Source organism: Anolis sagrei, chromosome 2 (genome assembly GCF_037176765.1).
Source record: "Anolis sagrei isolate rAnoSag1 chromosome 2, rAnoSag1.mat, whole genome shotgun sequence".
Taxonomy (NCBI): Eukaryota; Metazoa; Chordata; class Lepidosauria; order Squamata; family Dactyloidae; genus Anolis; species Anolis sagrei.
Window position 1 is genome coordinate 261,407,937 of NC_090022.1, and position 21,793 is coordinate 261,429,729.

The window sequence follows — 21,793 nt, forward strand, 5'->3', positions numbered from 1 at the left end:
TGATCTACTCCAATGTCCTGCCATTTAGGATGACACTACCACATCCTTCACACAGGGCTAACCAGCCTTTGGTGATATATTTCTGGTGGTGGAAAACAAACCACCTCCTGAAGCATTTTGTTCTACTGTTGGAACAGCTTGTACCATTAGGAAGCTTAGCCAAGATTCATTTTTCTACATTGTACCCACTCATTCTACTCCTATCCAGTGGAGCACAAGTATTCTCTGGCTTCAGATATTTGAAGACCTTTATTCTCTCTGGGCCCAATATAACTAGCTTTTTCATATTCTCCCTTATGAGATTTGTGCCCCGTCTTTCTTTCTCAAGATATTGTAAAAAATATTGTAATTAATTAATTATGTGTTGTTATTGTTTTTGTTTGCTTTTTAAGTTGCTTTTAATGTATAGTGACTCTAAGGGCCCGTCCAGACAGTAGCTTTATTGCGGTAACTCCTGCAATAAAGGAGGGGTTGTCCAGACAACTTCCTGGACAGCCCCGAACTAATTCGCTACAAACCAGGAAAACCCTGATTTGTAGCAAATTAATTTGATAGTGGATTTATTCCGCACCTTCTTGAAAGGGTGGGATAAATCCACTATTTCAGGTTCTGGAATGCAAAATATTGCAGTCTAGACAGTATTCCCACCAAGCCCCCAGATCCCTGCAGAGATGTTGCCCAGGGGAGACCTCGATATGTTAGCATCCTCTGGGATGATTCTCTCATGTCCCCACATGGGAAGATGGGGCTGACAGATGGGAGCTCTCTCAGCCTCATCGATTCGAACCGCCGACCAGGCCAGCAGTTCAGCCGGCACAAGGGTTTAACCCATTGTGCCACCGCGGCTCCCGATACAAGGTAATGACTCTGAGAATTAAAAGTGGCAAAATACTGCAGTGCAAAAGTTCACAATCCAGGCACCTGTAATGTCATCATTAGAAATGTAAACAGTAATTTTTGCATTACCTGTCTAATGCACATTTTAATTGTTTAATGTGTTATAAAAACATTAAATAGATAAAGAATGATGAAAGGAACATGGAACAGGAAATGACAGGAAAAATATTAGCAAGAACAAAATCCCTTTGCTTGCATAAGCAAAAGGGAGAGTCTGTCTCCATGCCAAATGATGCAGATTTCATTTGGTTAATTGCAAGGGAGGAAAATGCTGCTTGATTTATTTTTGCCTAGAACTTGGCAGAAACATTCAAACTCTGCTTTTTTGACAGTAGCTCCTGCAATTTTATCCGCCTGGCATATTTTAATTAATTCTATTAAATTTAATACTTGCTGTCACAATCACACAGATTTAATTAAGAGTTTATTAAAAGATTGTAACTCCCAGCCTGAGCATACGATGTTACCTAAAACTGCTGGGAGTTGTTGAGTTGTGTGCAAATCCATTTTCCTTCATTACATCCATTGTTTCATTACTTTTGTTATCTTCCAGAGCATGTAACAGGAAGCCCACTCCCGGTACAAAAATCAGCTCGATATAAAAGCAAATGGGAGCTGATCCCGAATGCGTGTGTAATGTGAAGGCCCAGCGCATGCACGTGCCTGTGCCTACAGTCGAGCACCTCCTCTAGAATAAGAAACAGGAATTGCCTCTTGCCTTGGAGAGATTTCTTTTGTGGTATGCAGGCCCAGAAAGCACACGTGCCTATCTGTGCCTACAGCTGAGTGCCTCCTCTAAAGTAAGAACCAGAACTTGCCTCCTTTCCTTGGAAAGAGTGCATGTGTGGTGTGCAGGATCAGCTGAATGCCTCTCCTCTACAATAGAAACTGCTTAAATGCCTAAAAGGATGGGAAGTCCCCCCTCCCCCATAATAGGTCAATAGAAAACTGATCTTTTAGCACCCCAGAGCGAAAACAGATATCTGCACTCCCAATTTCAGGAGGCTCCCAAAAACAGATTGGGGCCCCCACTGAAAGCTGGGACACGAAACGGATCAAGGTTTACCCCAATAGCACAAGCCTAGAGAGTTGTAGCCCAACAACATCTGGAAGGCCACATTATTCCCACCCCTTCTTCAAATTAAAAGAAAATGGAGCCAACAGTGTAAAAACAAAATTTATTGTATGAGTTCATGTAAAAGCAATCATCTATAATGCTAAGAATGATATCCTTTTTTTCTTTCTTTGATTGCTCCTCCTTTTTGTAGTACCTATCCCAATGATGATTCAACCCTATACCTGCACACTTTTAAAAACGTTTTCACTGGACAATATAACAATGAGAGGTTTGGGGATTTTTCCACATGCATGTATGACATCTTATATTTGGATACACTCTAATCACAACACAGTCTCCAACTCACTATTAAAACACATGACTGATTTGCTGCTATTAGTCTCAACTATAATACAATAATTAAACCAGTGGTGATTGTGAGTACATTTATTAGCATATAATAATTGAATGGGTCTATTCTAGCTGGAAATAAGTAATAGGATTCAAACCACAATATCATGACCTTAACATTCTGGGTATGAGCTTGTTGAAGATGTACCAGTATATTTGGCTTCAATGTTTTTATTTTATTTTTTCAAATAAGTAATTATACAATTTATTTAAACAGTCCATGTTCTGGCTTTGCTCATTTGTAATTGCCCAATTTTCTTTTTCTTTTTTAATCTGTGTATATGCACACGTGTGTGTTTGTGAATATAATGGAGTTATTGTTAGCAAATTAAGTCTTGACCAATATCTAATATTCTGCAGGAGAGGGGTGTGGAGGTGGGGGAGGGGAAGGTAATAACCAGGCAATGTACATAGTTATTACAGCTATTTTTTCCCCAAGGAGCCCCTGGTGGCACAGTGGGTTAAACCCCTGTGCCAGCAGAACTAAAGACCGGCAGGACACAGGTACGAATCCGGGGAGAGTGTGGATGAGCTCCCTCTATCAGCTCCAGCTCCTCATGCGGGGACACAAGAGAAGCTTCCCCAAGGATGATAAAACATCAAAACATCCAGGCGTTCCCTGGGCAACGTCCTTGTAAACGGCCAATTTTCTCACACAAAAAGCGACTTGCAATTTCTCAAGTCACTCCTGACACAACAAAAAAAACCCTATTTTTTCATTTCTATTACACTTATTTTCATTACTTAAGGTGCTTAAAAAGTATTTTAAAATTAATATATATCCCCTATAACAGTGGTTCCCAACCTGTGGTCCGTGGACCACCAATGGTCTGCAAGAACTAAAATATGGTCTGTGGCCTCACCGTTACGAGAGTGACTGGTCACACAAAACCCTCTTACAGTGCCAAAGCTTATTAAATGTGATTTTCTGTGGGTGAGCAGATGGCGACTACTGGATGGCATATGTTCTGTATCAGAAACTAGAACTGATGTGGTCTATCCAATGCAATTCTCTGAATCCGCACCTCAAATAACCAAACTGAATCTAAAGTTGACCAAAAACTGATTTGTAACCCTTTTGGTAGTAATGTTGAAGAGTGGTCCCTGGTCAAAGTGGTCCCTGGTTAAAAAAAAATTGGGAATCCCTGCTCCATAACAAAGGGAGGAAGGATATTATCCGTTAGTTTTAAAACTAATAGTCGTGTCTTCTAATGTCTTGTGTTTTCTTATATAGTTTTTTTTTTACTGTTTTGGGTTTCTGTACCATTTTTCATTTTTGTTTAGTTTTTTTAATGCATTTAGTTATTTGTTGTTATTATTTTGTACTATGCTATATTGCTTTGATGTATTTACACTTGTGTGAGCACTGAATGGTTGTGTGTAAACCACCCTGACTCCCTTTGGGAAGAGATAGTGGTCTAGAAATAAATTATTATTATTATTATTATTATTATTATTATTATTATTATTATTATAGTTCACCAAAAGTTGGAAGTATGTTAAAAACCCAATAATAGCTATCGTCATATTACAAAATTACCATTGTTTGTGCCACGGGTCCTTTTAAAATCAATTGTTGTTTTCTAAGTGCATAAGAATACAAAAATCAATGGCATTACTACCAGTTCAGAAGAGGCACAAATGACACATGTACACTGTGTTTTTTCTATTTGAAAAAAAAAAGCTTTCCCCTGAATTTTGCCACAACTGAACTGTTATGACACTTTGGCATTGTCACAAAACTTTCCTCACTTCACAACACCAGGACTGCAGCAGAAGGAAATTATTGCACAGGGAAAGTGGCAACGCAGTAACCATGCTGGTGGACTCAAGACAGGTTTTTCCCATCAATGAAAAGAGACAATCCAATCATAATTCAAGCATAATGCAACTACATGGCAGATGGGTCATGAGGTAGATTTCAAAATACTCAGCCAATGTTCACTTTTTGTGGTGCATTCTATCCCTGAAGTGAAAGGCGTGCACCATTACCACATTTTGGATATGAGAAGAGAGTGTGCTAAACAAAAGCAGAACTGAGAACAGAAACTAAATGGCTACCTGTAAAAGTTGCATTGTATTGTGATGTGTTGGTTTTACTGGTAATCTCTTTGAGACTCTTTTTAGAGAGAAGAAGCATGATAGAAATAGTAGTAGCAGTAGTAGTAATAGTAGTACGAAGGCCATTCATATCAGTGTGATAGTTCTAACACAGTGTGGTTTTGGATCAGCATTGTATTATATTTCCATGTGGAAATTCAAAATAATCAAAATAATAATCAAAGCAAATATTACATGCCAAAGACCTGCATTGACACAAATGTAATATTTTCAGCTGCAATGGAATCACCTGCTGGTTTTACAACATAACAAATCAACAAAAACTTAATTGGAGCAGGTATGCAAAGTGATGGACTCTGTTTGCCTCTTTCAGAGAGCTTCAGCATACAGAAGGAAACCCTTCCCATTCCAATAAGTTCAAATATTGCAATGACTGGCAAAGGTTATATTGCACATTGCCCTTATAAAATCATTCTTTGCTAACCTAGCAACAGATCACTGACACTTCAGAGCAGGAGATTCATGAAATGCATTTAATTTATACCAGAAGTCAGACTTCAGGTGAGTGAACAAATGAATAGATCAATGAAAAATAGAAAGAAAATCAAAGCAGCAGCCTTGGAAACAATCAAAACTGCGAAGAAATCTCTTGGAGGATATTATGGGTTGCTCCACTCAAAGCACAGCAGAGACCTTGGGCTCCGGAATGGATAAGAGCACTTAAAACTGGCAACCTTGATCAAAACTGCTGTGTATCTGTACACCATATACGCAGTTATGGTACAATAACAGAGATAGTGTTTTTCTGACAATTTGCTTACCTGCAAGATACACGTTTAAGGGGCAATTGCACATGTTTTATTATAATGTGCCTGGAAAAAGGGGAGGGTGAGATGAAATCTTCCCCAACTCTGGCTGATCAATATGTCACAATATAAGAATGCTTTGAAGTCTTCCAGATTAAAATGTCTTTTATGTTTAGCAAATCTAACATGCAGAAGATGGAGGGGACTTCAAAAACCATCTAGCCTACCTAATTCTAGTGCAGGCATGGGCAAACTTGGGCCCTTCAGGTGTTTTGGACTTCAACTCCCACAATTCCTAACTGCCTACCATAGCATTGCATGAAATCCATTGCTACGGGCATCTCCAAACTACCTCTGCTTAACGACTTTTCACCAAGGAGAGCAAATGTATCACAATGTACCACTGCAACTCCCTTCATCCTCCCTGGCCTTGCCCGCTACTATCCAAAACTGAGAAAGGTGAATAAGGGGTTATTTGAACCCTCAAAGGATCAGCTTTTCAAAACTCTTCAAAACTCATCTTATTTATATGCAGAATAATTAAGATCATTATTTTGGGTTAACTGAGACTGAAATTATTGGGACTTCCTTCAGGGATAAATTATTTAGGGATTGGAATGTAAACCATTGTGCTTTTTCAGTCTATTAAGAACAAACTAGAACAAAACAAAAACAACCATTAGCAAAATAAGAGGAAATTATTTTGTCTTCGCCATCAAACAAAAATAAACCCAAGACCAGCCATAACAAGGATCAGACATTGTTTGTTTTAAATAAATGTCATCCTATTATATAATTTTGAGAAATAATTTTGGGGGAGTTAACATAAATATTTTATCCAAAAAATGCAAATATTTTTTAAAAACTCTCCCAAAAACAACTTTCTCATTTTTTTCTCCAATTTTAATTTTTTCTCCAAAGAAAATGGCTGAAAAAATTGAGAGAGAAATATGTTTTCCCAATTTTATGCCCCCCACCCACCCCAAGGCCTTCACACCTGTGGAAATAAAAGGAAAATGATAACCCCTTCCAAAATTTAATTCTAATTGTTCTAGATCAGGCATGGGCAAACTTTGGCATTCCAGGTATTTTGGACTTCAATTTCCACCATTCCTGGCCTCAGGCCCCTTCCTTTCCCCCATCAGCCACTTAGGGGGCTGAGGGGGAAAAAGAAGGGTCCTGAGGCCAGGAATTGTGGAAGTGGAATCCAAAACATCTGGAGGGCTGAAGTTTGCCCATGCCGATTCTCGATACTCCTAGCTACAGGGGCAAGTTGCCTTACTTCTTAGGTTGGTTTTTTTAAATTACAGATCAAAAACCTGTAGCTTAATTTTAAAAAATGTTTTTAATTTTTTAAAAAAAATTAAGCACATATTGATGGAGAAATTGAATAACCACTGTTAAAATAGTAACATTTATGATAACAATTCATAGTACTCATAATTGCAACTATGTACTTTTTAAAAGCACTGGCTATTCTCTGACTCCCTTCCTTTAAGACCTCCTTTCCCATCAATCCTGTCATCACCCATATTTTATTAGTGCGTGGTCGGTAGTTAGAAATACGAGGGGTATTTTTAAAGTAAGGTCCGTTTTGTTGTAGACACTAGTAGTTCGCGCGAATATTGCAACGAGCACGTGCGTCGTGTACCGGCATGCCTCGGGAACAACTGTGCTCAGTTTCCGCTCTGTAGCTAACTTGTACGGTTCTGTTTTGTGCTTTAAAAATGTTTAAGACTATCTACTCACCCACCGCATGGGAGATTCACTCAGTTATACGGTTTTTGTCAGCAAGGAACCTGCCTGCTGCAGAAATTCACCGACAGATTTGTGAAGTGTACAGTGATACTGTTATGAGTGAAAGCAAAGTGCGTAAGTGGGTACGACAATTCAAAGATGGCCGTGACAACATCCATGATGAGGACCGCTCCGGTCGCCCTTCTTTGATTATAGTGAACTCTTGGTTATCGGAGCAGGCGGCAGGTTTTTATGAAGAGGGTATTTTAAAATTGGTTCAGAGGTACGATAAGTGTTTGAACAAACTTGGCAACTATGTCAAAAAATAGAGTGAAGTATGTACTTTCTGAAAATAAATTTTCTTTTTTGAAATAAACTTTCGTTGTGTACTTATGTTCCAACAGACCTTACTTAAAAAATACCCCTTGTATTTAAGCTTTTGTCATTCACTCTTGATATATTGTTGCCCTTTATGTTTTCCACATGTTTTTCTATTCTAACATTGATGAGGCAGTCTGGAATCACCTGAATCTTACACTACCATTTTCTATTTCTTAGGGCCCTTCCACACAGCCCTATTTTTTACTTGCTTAGGCAATCCCTCATTGTCCGAGTAGGATAGTGTTCCAAGGTCAGTGTACTGGTGGGCCCATAGGTGACTGTGGAGCCCTATTCTTGATATGCATCTTCTCCCGTAGTGAGGACATTGGTTTCCAGGTAAAAGGTGGTCTTGGTCGGGATTGGCTTGATGCACCTTCCTCTTGGCATGTTTCTCTCTTTTGTCCTCAATTTGTGCCTCTTAAATTCTACAGCACTGCTGGTCACAGCTCACCTCCAGCTGGAGCGCTCAAGGGCCAGGGCTTCCCAGTTCTCAGTATCTATGCCCGAGTTTTTAAGGTTGGCTTTGAGCCCATCTTTAAATTTCTTTTCCTGTCCACCAACATTCCATTTTCCGTTCTTGAGTTCGGAGTAGAGCAACTGCTTTGGGAGACGGTGGTTGGGCATCCGGAAAACGTGGCTGGTCCAGCAGAGTTGATGGCGGAGGACCATCACTTTAATGCTGGTGGTCTTTGCTTCTTCCAGCACGCTGACGTTTGTCCGCCTGTCTTCCCAAGAGATTTGCAGGATTTTCCAGAGGCAGCACTGATGGAATCGTTCCAGGAGTTGCATGTGACGTCTGTAGATAGTCTATGTCTCGCAGGCATACAGCAGGGTTGGGAAGACAATAGCTTTATAAACAAGTACCTTGGTATCCCTATGGAAGTCCCAGTCGTCAAACACTCTCTGCTTCCTTCGGAAAAAAAGCAGCCTTATACCCCAGAATACCAAGGCAGAAAATCCCACAATATATACTTTGAATAGGCCCGGGTAACAACGGAAAAATTTGTTTCTAAAATCGATTTGTATTTGGGGGGTTTTTTTGTTTCGATATTTAAAATAATTACAAAATTTTCCTTTTAAAAAGTTCGATATTTACGAAATTTCGTAAATGTGAAAAAAATTACAAAACATTAACAAATCGATTTCCGAAACAATAACGAATCGATTAGTTAATGGCGGACGCAACCGCGAAATACGCTAAAAAACCTCCAAAAACTTCTGAAGCTTCCCTCTCCCTCTGTTGTTGACTGTTGGTGTGATATTATAATTTTTTTCCACTAATTAAACAAAAAACTTGCCCCAGACATGCGGAAATAATAACGAAACGACCTCAGAACAATAACGAAACAAATACAATAACGAAATACGAAGCACTTACGAAATGTGTTTAAAAATTCGTTTTTTTTTAAATTGCTCCAGAATGGTTCGTTATCGTTTTGTAATTGAAAAAATTAACGAATTATTAACGAATTACGAATTAACAAAACGAAACCGCCCAGCCCTAACTTTGAACTGGGTTATCTGGGTCCACACAACCATATATTCCAGTTCAAAGCAGATGTGACGTTTTCTGCTTTGATATTCAAGGATATAGGGATGTGTGGAAGGGCCCTTTGTCTCAAAGGTGCAACAAGTGGTCATGCATTGTTTTCTACTACTAAGAGTAACATTCAAGTTCGGCAGGCAAGTCTCCACTACATTTGCTTGCCAGGAAAAAAAGTATCAGCCTTAGAAGGATGTTAGTATTAGCTATTTTTTAAAACTTTCAAAGGTCTTCTTTTATTTTTAAAGGTTCGGAATTGTTTTTGATAGGTGAGTTCACAGTACTTCAAAGTGTCTATTCCATTAAGATCAATAGGATTCTTTAGAGACCAGGTGTCAAAGACAGACTACACAGCATATATATTAAATCAATTTCTTTGAAACGCTTCTGGACAAAAAGACATCTCTAACTCTTCTAAAGAGATTTATAGCAGTGATATAAATGATGCTGAAAAAACTTGTTTTTGCAATCCTGGATTTCTCTATGACTGCATTTTGCAAAAAGAGAAAAAGGAGGAATTAAAATTATTGCCTCGGATCTTACTGAAATGTGCTATAACAACATATAGTGTATTACATCCCTAATGTTTTACATGTTCAGTTGCTATACAATGACTCTTTGTACCAATTTTATTGTGACTCGGTTGAAAAGTTTCAACATCTACACAGACATGAAAAATAGAACTGACGGCAGCTGTCCTCTGACAAAAAGTAACATTCCGAGATGTGACTAAACTTACAATTCAAATCTAGAATTAAAACATATTTCTTATTATTTTTAAGCCATCACAATACTAATCAGGGAGCCATTATGGAGCTCAATTATGGCTGTGCCATGGCAACCTGGCTGTTGTCTTCTGTGGCTGCATAACACAAAGCAACCAAGCTGGTCTCAGAAATGAAAGAGACAACAAAAGGGAGTATTTCCAGTAAGAATCTCTATCAATGACATTCTGTTGACATGCTGGAGAGAAATGAAACTCACCTCCTAGTAGAGGTGTAGCTGGAACAAGATACTGTTGATAGCTCCTTATCTGCAGATGCGTTGTGCAGAAATAATGTTGTATCTAAGCAAGGCAGGAAAAGCTATTAAAGCTTTAGTTTTTAATGTCTACTCAGGAGCATTTTGCTCCCTTTTCTAATTTTAATCCTGACAAACAATTAATGGTAATTACAAATCCAAATAAGTACTGACTACACACAATCACAGCAGGAAATATTTATAACATTACTTTTGTTTAAATTATACTTATATATTAAAAAGAACAAAAAGTTGCCATGCTCACATGCCCAATTTCGAAGACAAATTTATGTATACAAACTTAGAAAAACTAGCTTTTATGCTATTAAAATCTGTAATATATTTTTCTTCTACGTTCTCCAATCCTAGGGCACATCCAGACAACACCTAAAGTGTACGCCCTCCTAATTTTTTCCCTTGGGTGTCCAAATGACGCCTCAGGTAAAAATGAATTACTCCGGCAAAAGCAGGAAAACCCTGCTTTCTGCAGAAGTAATTTGTCAGAAGGCCCAGATCTTTCCAACTGTGGGTGCTGTGTAGATGAAGATCGTGCTGTGTGACTTTCGGTGCCCATCTACATAGCTGTCTTGGGTTTCTTGGGCCCCCATGCAAAACCCCTTAAAAAAGCCTTTAAAAAGGACAATAACTTACCTGGCCGCCATTCCCCCTTCTCTAGAGCTCTAGAAATGACACGCCAGGAGAGCTCCAGAGAAGGGGGAGTGGCAGCCGGATAAGTTATTTTCCCTTTTAAAGGCTTTTCTTGGGGATTTTGTTTTGTGTCTCGGTGACCTGCCGGAAAGTCCAGCAAGACATCTGGACAGCCACCCCAGAAAAGCACAAGCTTTCTAGAGCATGTGTGGAGTTCAATGTGAGTCCAATTAGGTTTTTAAAACCCGATTGCACTCGCATTAAAGTGCTGTCTGGAACGGCCTCTAGTTCTACAATTTGCTCATTTAGGAGCCTGTAGCCTTTGAAGGGAACTTCTGCAGACTGCCAGCAAATAGAGACAGCAAAAAACAAGTTGCATACTTGCAACTGTGGCTCTTCCAAGTAATGACCTGTACCCTCACATAAATGGGCATTGCACTCACACAGTGTCCCCATTTGACCCATTCAAGAACAGTGATTCTCAACCTGTGGGTCCCCAGATGTTTTGGTCTTCAACTCCTAGAAATCCTAACAGCTGGTAAACTGGCTGGGATTTCTGGGAATTTTAGGCCAAAACACCTGGAGATCCACAAGCTGAGAATCACTGTTCTAGCACCTAGATGCTTTTGACAGAAATTCAATTTCCTTATTCCAACCTTAGCCCACCAAAATATCCTCCACTCCATTTCAAAGTCTGAGAAAAAATAGCAAAAGGAACTGGGGGGGGGGGGGGAGTACAGATTGTGTGACAGCACATGTGAGCATTCAGAGTCACCATTGAAGGTAAGCAACCTGGTCTTTGTTGTGATCTCACTGTAACACAGATGAGTAAACAACAAGTTGACCATTGTAGGCAGTGTGATCACACTGTAACACAGATGAGTGGACAAGTTGATCACTGAAACAAAAATTATGTAAGTTTGCAATTTAAATGAGTCCAAGTGTAGTGTTCAGTGAAAGTACAGGACTGAGACCATGTGCCTGCCTTATAAAGCTGTGGTACTGTATATAGACACCTCTGAATAAAGCTTCAGAAAAGACAAGCTTTGTCTTTTCTGAACAGAGTTTTTGCAAATGATAGCCTGGATTCCTGCTTAGAAAACCTGTATGATGAATGCAGAATGCAAGTTTTTGCCCGAGGTCCAGAAAGTAAAGCTATCTCTCAAGAGGTAAAGCTCAATTTGGTGAAAAGATAGGAAGAATTATGTCCTCAATGATGTGGAACTGCAAGACATTTTTTGGAAGAAAAATGAGATAAGGTGCAGAACTACTTTATCCCCAAGGAAACAAAGGAAAGGCTAATCACACTACAGCGTAGCAAGTTAATTTACTTTTGGGGCAGAAGTGATGGCTACTAGAAATATCAACTTTGAAGTTGGGTTATATTCACTTGTTGAAGCAGATCTACCCTCCATTAAGATACAAAAATGGCACCAGTTGTAGACATATAACTTAAAAGGACAGAAAATACATGTAGGGACTGATTCCATGGGGCACTATGCAGAGCACTTTGATGTTGGAATGAAGCTGTTCACCCTGATAATGTGACAAAAGTTAGTAGTCACAGGAAGCTTCATGAACTGACCTAGAGACAGCTGGAACAGAATGGCAAACCATGGCTGGGATTGAGGTTAAGGGAGAAATTTTGGAGTCTGAATACCAATTTGAGGATCTCGGCTGACTGTTTGTGTAGTCTCTTCCGCTGAGTTCCAAGGGTAATTTAAACCTTGTAAAGGATATTGATGGAGGCTACTTTTAAATACAATCGGTATGTTCTTTGATGTTGATTCTGCACTCTGAATGCCTCCTTTGCAGTTGTACAAGCCTTAAAAACATGGGACATCACTTCATGTTTTACGACTTCCATCAGATAGGCTACTGGAATCGCCGTGTGTTATGGTGCATCTGGCTCTGCCTGGCAGCAAGAATGGGAAACCTGTTGCCCCCTGCACCCCACCCCTCCCATTGGCTAGTTTCTGCCCAACCACATCTAATGGGGGGAAAGCATATGCCGCCCTACTGAAAATGGGAAGCTTCCTGCATTGGCGCCACAGTTGCATGCACTGGTTCCTCTATAGTTTTACAATGGAGCCTCCCACCATAGAATGGGAGGTGGTGGGCTCCATCATAAAACTATAGAGGAACCGGTGCATGCTGTCAGATGAGGTTGTTAGACTGATATAGGCCTTTCCCCATAGAACAAAAGTCCCACTTCCAAAACACCAATGGAGTGAAATTATGCTTAGTGTGTTAATGCTACCGCATCAGACATTACTTTAGCCACACAGTCTACAACATGTTGCACCACTGCTGAGGTGAAGTTGTAGATACTGAAAATTGGGTTGTTCCTTGAAGTTTTATATGATACTGAGCTCAGTATGATCAGATTGTCAATGCTTGCCATTGCTGACAGCAAGACTGAAGATGTCGTCAGCTCCCCATACAATACCAGAATGGAGATTGGAAGTGAAACATTTACTACTGGACTAAAGTAATATGCTTCAAATCTTCACTTAGCTATTGAAACCTACTGGGTGACCTTGGCCAAGTCACAGCCTCACAAGAAGGCAATGGCAAACTTAGAATCATATTTAGAAAAAACCATAAGGGCCATCTAGTCTAATCTTTGTCATGGAGGAAAACACAATAAAGGTATGCCTTACAGATGGCCATACAGCTTCTGTTTAAAAACCTTCAGAGAACTTCCTCTGAAATCTTGCCATGGAAACTTCATAATAGTTTCGCTATAGGTTCATCCTAGAGTCATTGCAAATCTGAAAGACCTTGAAGGCAGCCAAGAAGCCAGCAACAATAAAACTGTAGGACTCGTTACTGCAAGTGTGAATCAGCACCTTAAACATCGTTGCTGCAGGAGCTTTCTAGTCTATCTATGGGAAATATAGTTTCTGTTTTTATACTGTACTGTATTATGTTAGATAATCAATATGCTTAAAGGAGTCTGAGAAGATTATGTGAGGTTGGACAAATCTGAAAGTGAGTGTGAGGTGCTCAAAGGCTGAGATTGAGAGGTAGGGTTAGGGTAGATTGCAATAGAAACAGTCTTAGAGTATAAGAGACTGAGTGAAGGTGTACTACTTATTGCCGCAAGATTAGGTGGTTTTCAGTTATTAAAATCAAAGTTCCATAAACGTATTGAATTGTATTTCATAAACTTTTATTTTTTTTCTAGCATAACCACGTCTGCTGCCTGGGCAATATATCACTTACTACCACTGTAGCTAGATGAGAGCAAAAAGTTAGGGGAATTGTCAATTATATTAGGAATACCCTTTTTAATGTCAGAAATTGAATTCACTGAGCATCCTGATAGTTGTACACACTTGGGAAGAGTGTGGCAATACTGAGGCACAGTCACCACAGGAGTATTATCATCACAAGGCTGACAATGACACAGTCATGTATGAGGCAAGCAACCAGTACCCATATTTCAAAAATTAAATCTAATTCCATAAAGTATGAAAATACACTTCTGTACAACTGAACAGATGGCAAATAGAATTATCATATTATTTTACAACAATTTGGGATTTGAATATCTTATCCAGTCTGTACATAAACATAGTTTTAAGCACTTCTAACCTGCTTTAAATGATTTAATATGTTTTAAATCATTTGAATTATTTTTTCCTGAATTAAACTGTAAATAGTTAAAATTGGCTTTCTTGTACTCTTTACTTAGACTTGATACAGTTGAATTTAAACATCTTCATAAATAAACATTAATAAATATTAATTCAAAGCATGATTTATTATTCTGTCATTGTAACTGATCCAGAAACAAAATGTAGTCTTTAAATAACATTTTCTCCAATACAAGACTAGTTCCCTATAATTTATGAATATGGTTTTCATGATTTTTCCATCAATAATTCCAGTTAACTTCATCTAACAGCAAAAACCTTTTAAAATATGTGTTTTAATTAAGTAGGTTTTTGGAGCAGACACAGACAAGGATTGCCTTTGTGAAACATCATATGAGGTCATTTAATAAAATACTTGTATTTTCAGTGAATAAACTGATTAGACATTAGGAAGGAATATTAAAAATGAAACATTCGAGTTAGATGTCTATTATATTTAAATAATTCTCAACGTTTGGGAAAATGGGACCAGATCTCACTTTGCACTTCCATATCAACATCAGTAAAATCAAGACATAATTTCTCTTCTTCTCCCTCATCTGCCCCTCTGCAGGACTCCATGGCACCAAAAACCTGACCCACCATTTCTTCAAGTCTTTAGAAAAAGTTTTCAGAATATAAGAGGGTGGGAAGGATTGGTAATTCTGGTAGAAGAAAAATACATTCTATTTATTTCTTCCAACAAAATTTTCGACACCTTCTTATAGCCCTGATATTAAAGCCCATGTAAAAGGTTCATTCAGGGATTTTCCGATGCAGTAGTTATATTACAGGCTGCCAAAACAGATGAGACACCAGAAGACAGACTTCTTCATTTGTTTCAAAATTAAAAGCCACTCTGGGCATAACACTCTGCATATGTTTTCCCAAAGTATCCTCTCTCATTGTTTGTCCTATGGGAAAAACAAATAACGAGCCATCTGGAATACCTATATACTTCTCTCCAATGCGCTTCAGAATGATTTCAACTAAACATTTCTCAAGGGATGAAAGGTACCTCAGCTCCATAGCAATTTTGATTTCCTTTTTTTTATAAAATAAGAATTTAAACATGGATCTTCTGGATGACATGTGAGGGAAGGAGAAAGCAAGAAAGTGTCAGAACAAAAAGGCAAAAGGGAGCAGAGTGGAGAGGTCTGGTGTGGCAATGTAGAGCTCATCCATATTGTATGCTGATCTACATTTCTTGGCCTGATGAGTACAGATGCAATATCCAGATTCCTCCGGTCTTCCGCTGAAGAATTGTCCAGCCCTTTTCTAAGGGTTTCATGAAACAGCCATCTCCTATTATCACTACCTGCTCTGCAAGCTCACCCTACCCATTCACACTACTCTGCAGAACATGCTGTGCATTTTGTCTATGTCAGCTTACTCAGTGCAGTAACATAGCTGCACAATATACTTATGCAGATCATGATTCAAATTCAGCAAGGCCAAAAAAAAGGTAAACTTCATACAATGACCTATTTAGTGATACGAACTTCCTCAGCTCCCCATCAATAAAACAAAATGTAAAAAATTGGATAGAACACAAAAAAATCCAGGAAAACAAAGCTGAAAGTGGAGAAAACTGAGCTGAGTTCAGATTTCAGGGCTAATCAACAGGTACTTAATTTTGTTGCTATTTGTAAAACCATTTGTAGAGTTGCTTGGTTTGTCTTTTCTTTTTGTAATTGCATTTCAAAAACAAACTTTTCCATAAAATAAAAAGGTGTGGATCTTCTGATGTCTAGTTTGTCCCACAAGACAAACTTCTGATGTCTAGTTTGTCCTCTAGCAACTAGCTTCTTAAATTATAACCGGTGCTGGTTTATATGAATTAAACAACCCTGATTATGTTAGCCATGTAAAGTCCACCACTATATTCATTAAGGGTTCTGAAATTTCAGTTTGCAAGTCTTTCTTTGTCTAATCAGTTATTTTAAACCTCCTATGTTATTTGCATTTTCATCTGGGAGAGTCTGAAGAAATTTTAGGGTTGTATCTAATCTGATTCACGCATATTTTTCCATTTTTGCAGTTCTCCAGCACTGTGAATATTCCATAATTCAGCAAAGGTCAACAGTCTTTTTCTAAAAAACAGAAACAAAAACCCAGAAAGTATTAGTATTTATTGCAAATTACATTTAAATATCTTAGTCATTTTTCTGAATACAGCAACTAATCAACAAAATCATTCATTTGTCTAATTAAAAAGAACATTAGGAAGATATTTACATTTAATTTCAAAAGCATGAGAAATGAGAAAAATAGAAGCAGCTTCCACCCTGAAGTTCTATTCAAAGCTTAATGAAATTGAATTTTTATTTAAAAGGAAGTTATGTTCAAACACACTATTGTTGTTGCGTACGTTTAAATGATTTCTGACTTAATATTTAAACCATCAGAATTATGACTCTCAACTGTCTACTTTTTAAACTTACTATAAGCAGTTTAAATCTTTATTATAGAGAATTATCACCGTGTCCCTCCCACTACATACTACCTAAACACAGCATGATACTAATTAATAGTACCTGGCTCCACTATAATCTTCTCTGGCATGAAAATCTACTCTAGGGAGTTTACAGCCTCAAGAGCATGTTTATAAGGGATAGGAAGGTCTAGAACAAGTGTTTAAGATGTAGGAGATGGCTTCAGGAGGCAATGTAAGCTGCATTGAGTCCCCCAATGGGGTGAGAAAGGTGAGGTATAAATAAAGCAAATAAATAAATAAATATTTTGTACTTGTATGTTTTCAGCTGTGGCAGCTGCTTCCATGTGAAAAGTAACTACACTGGATATTGGCTTAGCATTTCAAAAGAGCTGTGGCCCAAAATAAATCCTTCACACAATAAAATAAAAATAAATCAAACTATTCATTTGGCTTGATATATTTCCATCGAAGCATTTAAATGCTGCAATAAACAAGTTTTGAAATATGGAAATGGGTTTCATTCTTTTCTTTAAATCTTAAATCTCTGCTAACCACCAGCATTCTGGAGAAAGGTGGGAAGGAAATATATATGCAACGTTGCACTTCTTCCCAGTTTCAGAAGAATAAACCTCAAAAGTCATTTATTTCAGATTTCTTGACCTGAGATTCAATACCACACACTGAGATTCAATACCACATAGGTATACTGAGATTCAATACCACACACTGAGATTCAATACCACATAGGTATACATCATATCATTCAAAGTCATTATAAAGAGAAAAACATTGTTTCCTAATTTTTCCAGTAATAGACTACATCATATTTTCAGCCCAAACTTGGTGGACCCACTGAATCAACAGAACTTAGATAAGCAGCGACTTCACAAGTCTCCTTCATTTGAAAGTTCTTCTTCAGCTGGGACTAACAACTGGTTTTAAACCAATACAATTAAGTATTGAGGTATCAGAATCTTTTAAACCTACTTTTTATGACTACTTAGAAAGTTTGGTACTGTTCCATTATCCAGGCAGAGGCCACTAGGGAGTCGCTACAGATAGGATAGTCCAATTTACTGAGAGGGAGTTGAAGGAGAAAAACCATTTCCCCCCTTTTTGGTGGTCCTTCCCCCTCCCCACTTCCCTTATCATAAATGAGGGTTGTTTCCATGACAGGGACATGGGTGGGGGGAATAACAAAACACAGAGAAATGGTTTTCCTCCTTCAATCCATTCTCCACCCACAAAAAAAAAATCCTTCTCTCACTAGCGCCCTATAGTGCCCGCTGCCCAGATAATACAACAGTACAACAGTACCGAAAATTTACTTTCATGTAAAAATGTCACTACTAAAGCAAGGGATCAATCAATTTACTCTCTAACCTTTTAATATCCACAAATCTTTCCAGCTCTTTTGATTTGTGAGCTGCTTTTTTAAGGATTTCTTCAGGAACATCTGCCAGTTTAGCAACATTTAGCCCATAACTTCTTGCAGCAACTTCTTTTTTTATTTGATACAAGAAAGTGACAAATTCGGGATTTTCTTCATCTTTCATTCCTAGAGAAATAAAATAAGACTTTTCTATTAAGACTTCACAATTATCCTCATGTTATGTTTTAATAATGATGGGTATCTCCGAAGTTACTTCCAACTAACATACGCCAGTTTTAAAACACCTCTAGTTGCCTTTCTTCAAATATTAAATGTGATAAGAAGAAGTAAATCTGAATAACAAGGAGGCACTGCAAGAAGGAAATAACCAGTTAGGTAACTTGGATAATATACCTCTTTTTTTCTCACTATCATCTTCATTCACCAAAAAGGCCATGTGATAGTTTCCAACTTGTCTTGGGTAAACCTTTTCTAATTCACATAAAGGAGGGTAATGGGTGACAAACAGTGTCAGTGAACCCACCTACAAAAAGAAAATGCATTCAGATTTGAAAATTGGAAAGCTAACAGCAAAGCCATATAGTATCATTACCAATAATCTTTTTAAAACATACAGTTGGGGCCAGAGGAGTTCATGTTTAACACATAATGTCATCTCTTCACCAAGGAGTCTGATATATTGCACATCAGCAGACTACTGCCCCATGACTACTACATTGATAGCTGTCATTCAGTTTTTTTTAATTCATAGAGATTCACAATCTTAGAATGCTGGATCCATTCCCAGATGGTGACAGTCCATGGCTATCTTTGGCCACACATTTGATGAAAATGCTAACTTAAAAAAAACTACTAGCAAAGCACCAGTATCACTTGAAGCTTAGACTACTGCAGTGTGATGTATGTGGGGCCACCTTGGACTACTGGAAGAGCCATCTGTAGACCAAAACGACTCAGCATGTCAAAGAGACATATAACTCTAACACTTCACCTTTGGCACTGTATTTTTTTAATCTCCCAAGAGCAATATGTAATATGTACATTTGTTCCATGGCAGATGGACTATAAATATTCAACGTAACTCACTTGCATACTTATGGGTTCTATTCAATCTTCTACAAAGGGTGAGAGAAGGCATACAAGCCCAAGGCTTCTTCCTGTATCCTACTGTGTTTAAACACAGCTCTGTCAATGTGAGAGAAAAGGAGCCAGTTCTCAGCTAGAGATTAAACACATCATTCTGGTAAATACCATAGCTACATTGACTTTTTTAAAAAAAAAAATCCAATAAATAAATAAGACAAAGGTTCAGTGCTCCTACACATTTGAAATACCCCTCAGTGGAAGTTTAGCCAAGGTCAGGGTCTGAGAAAACTATGACTTCAGATCTGAGGATATATGACATTAACTGAGGTGAGACCTACTACCTTTCCATCTGCTTTCTATGCTGTGTGAGTTGCTCTAAACATAATTTCTCCAAGATTCTAGAATTCGGGTGGTTACAATGTCAAAGAATGTCTCTCATTATTCACAACAACAGCTATTCAAAATTAGATAATATACTTACATCTCTAATGAAGTATTCTAAAGTAGCATAAGCAATTGCTATTCCATCATGTGTGCTGGTTCCTCTCCCAAGTTCATCCAAAATTACTAATGAACGTGAAGTTGCTTTTCTAATTATGTCAGCTGTATCTGTCAGTTCTTCCATAAAGGTACTGTGACCTTTGAATATGTTATCTGTGGCGCCCATTCTGCAATAAAAGCAAGGCTTATCAATTTTATCAGACACAAAATAAACAAAACCATCACACAACAGTATTCTTTTCTAATTAGCACATGCAATGGCAAAAATCATATGTATTTTGAGTAAACAATTTTACTGTATACTCGGTTCCTCACAACCTTATCTGACTACTGAAACATGTAGGCAACCAAACAAATATAAGAACTGTGGTATTTAGAAAAGTTATCAGAACTCTGAATCAATGTTTAATACCCCGAAAGAGCTACAAAATAAGACACATTCAACAGCAAACCACAACATAAGAAAATGCCAAAGGCAGACCATGAATGATTTGTGCTGCTTTTGTTTGTCAAACCAGGACTTACATTGAAACAATAGCCATTGTTTTTATCAATTTTAGTTTTAACAATTTTTTGAGAATCACTTTTTAAAATTAATCTTGATTTGGTTCATTATAAACAGATTTAACTTAAATTTTACAACAGTAACATATAATACAAATGATGTGCTAAAGGCATACAGCAAAGAGTTGTATTACTCTTCCAAAAGCAATACTTCTAACTCTTCTCAAAAAGGCAAAACTGTATTTAAAACACAAAGGCATTTGGGCATTTTATGCATATAAATAAATGATACTAAGATGATTCAATTTCTTCGAACATTCACAAAAGGAATTAACTTCTAATAAATTCAAGGGATATCCGCAGTATAGAGGACACATACCACACAAGATGGCAACACCACCCAAAATTTGGTATTTTTTCCACTTTCCTTTTCTTAATTTGGAAACATAGAAGCCTAAAGTGTACATTTTTGGTAGAGGAAGTGGATCACATTTAACTATTGCTTTATCATATTAAACTAGGATTCTCCATAATCCTTTTTTTTTTATGTCAGGAGCGACTTGAGAAACTGCAAGTCACTTCTGGTGTGAGAGAATTGGCAAGGACATTGCCCAGGGAATGCCCAGATGTTTTACCATCCTGTGGGAGGCTTATCTCATGTCCCCGCATGGGAAGTTGGAGCTGACAGATGGGAGCTCACCCCGCTCCTTGGATTTGAACCGCTGACTTTTCAGCAATTCTGACCTCCCATTAAACTTTTCTATAATGTTGTATACACACCCTTGGCTTCAACCAACTGGGCTCTATGCTAACAGAACAGCTTTGATGTCAGATCAGGATAGTGATTCAAGCATCTTGTGCACAGAAGCATGAAACTAATCCTGAGAAACCTGATTAGATCAACCACTGGGCTCTTAATCAAACTCTGCAATAACCCTGGTATCATGATCTGAGCATATACAAGGAACTTCTTCATTGAAGTGCCTAGTAAATTTATTACTGAAGGCAACCAAAGTTGTCCTTGAGTCCGATTCACATCTTATGAAACAGAGAGATGCATGCTAAAGTTTTCCCTCTCATTTCACTGCTACGTAAAAAGCAAGATGAAGCTTTTCACTGATCTTCCATAATTCTTATTCTGTGGCCATAACACAAGCACTCTATCTGCCAAACATCCTGTTTTACTGCCTTCAGCATGCCAAGGTGAATTATGGGTTTCATAGCACTGAAATAGGTACTTAGGAATGGCAGCCCTTTCCATCTTATTATTCTAAAATGAAATCAAGACCTCAACTAAATTGCCACTGGGAGGGCCTGCTACCACCAAATCAAATTTCACAAGAAAGTGATCTGACCATGACAGCATGGTTGTTTAACCTTTTGCAAAGTATAGTTGTCCATGAGCAAAAACCAAGAGAGATGCAAGTACTGTCAACATTAATTTGGTCAATAATGCATTGAGACAGTCCCATCATTTTTCAAACCATCCCCACCCAAAGAGGCTTGGCATGGGTGTTGAAATCTCTCCTTGAAACTATCATCCTTGGTATGGAGTTGAAGTTTCTTCCTACAAGCTAGTGTTCGCTAACACCACTTTTCAGATGACCTGTGCTAGTTGAGATAGGGAGGCTGCTGGGCAACAAAATAGGCAATATCCAAACAGTATCTCT

General features: G+C 38.1%; 1 protein-coding gene across 3 annotated transcripts in view; it reads right to left on the bottom strand.

The window, feature by feature from the left end:
* Positions 1 to 13,719: 13,719 nt before the first annotated feature.
* Positions 13,720 to 21,793, bottom strand: part of MSH3 (mutS homolog 3) — a 56,884-nt gene continuing 48,810 nt past the window's right edge. For 2 of the 3 annotated variants that reach the window (XM_067464555.1, XM_067464556.1), the window contains 4 exons: positions 19,600 to 19,786; positions 18,426 to 18,555; positions 18,023 to 18,197; positions 13,720 to 16,295 (listed from right to left, as the gene is read on the bottom strand). In XM_067464555.1, the coding sequence (XP_067320656.1) occupies positions 16,208 to 16,295; positions 18,023 to 18,197; positions 18,426 to 18,555; positions 19,600 to 19,786 (580 nt within the window). In that variant the 3' untranslated portion in view covers positions 13,720 to 16,207. Of the gene's footprint in view, positions 16,296 to 18,022; positions 18,198 to 18,425; positions 18,556 to 19,118; positions 19,218 to 19,599; positions 19,787 to 21,793 lie in introns of those variants that run through there. The other variant, XR_010909342.1, reaches the window with a different exon arrangement.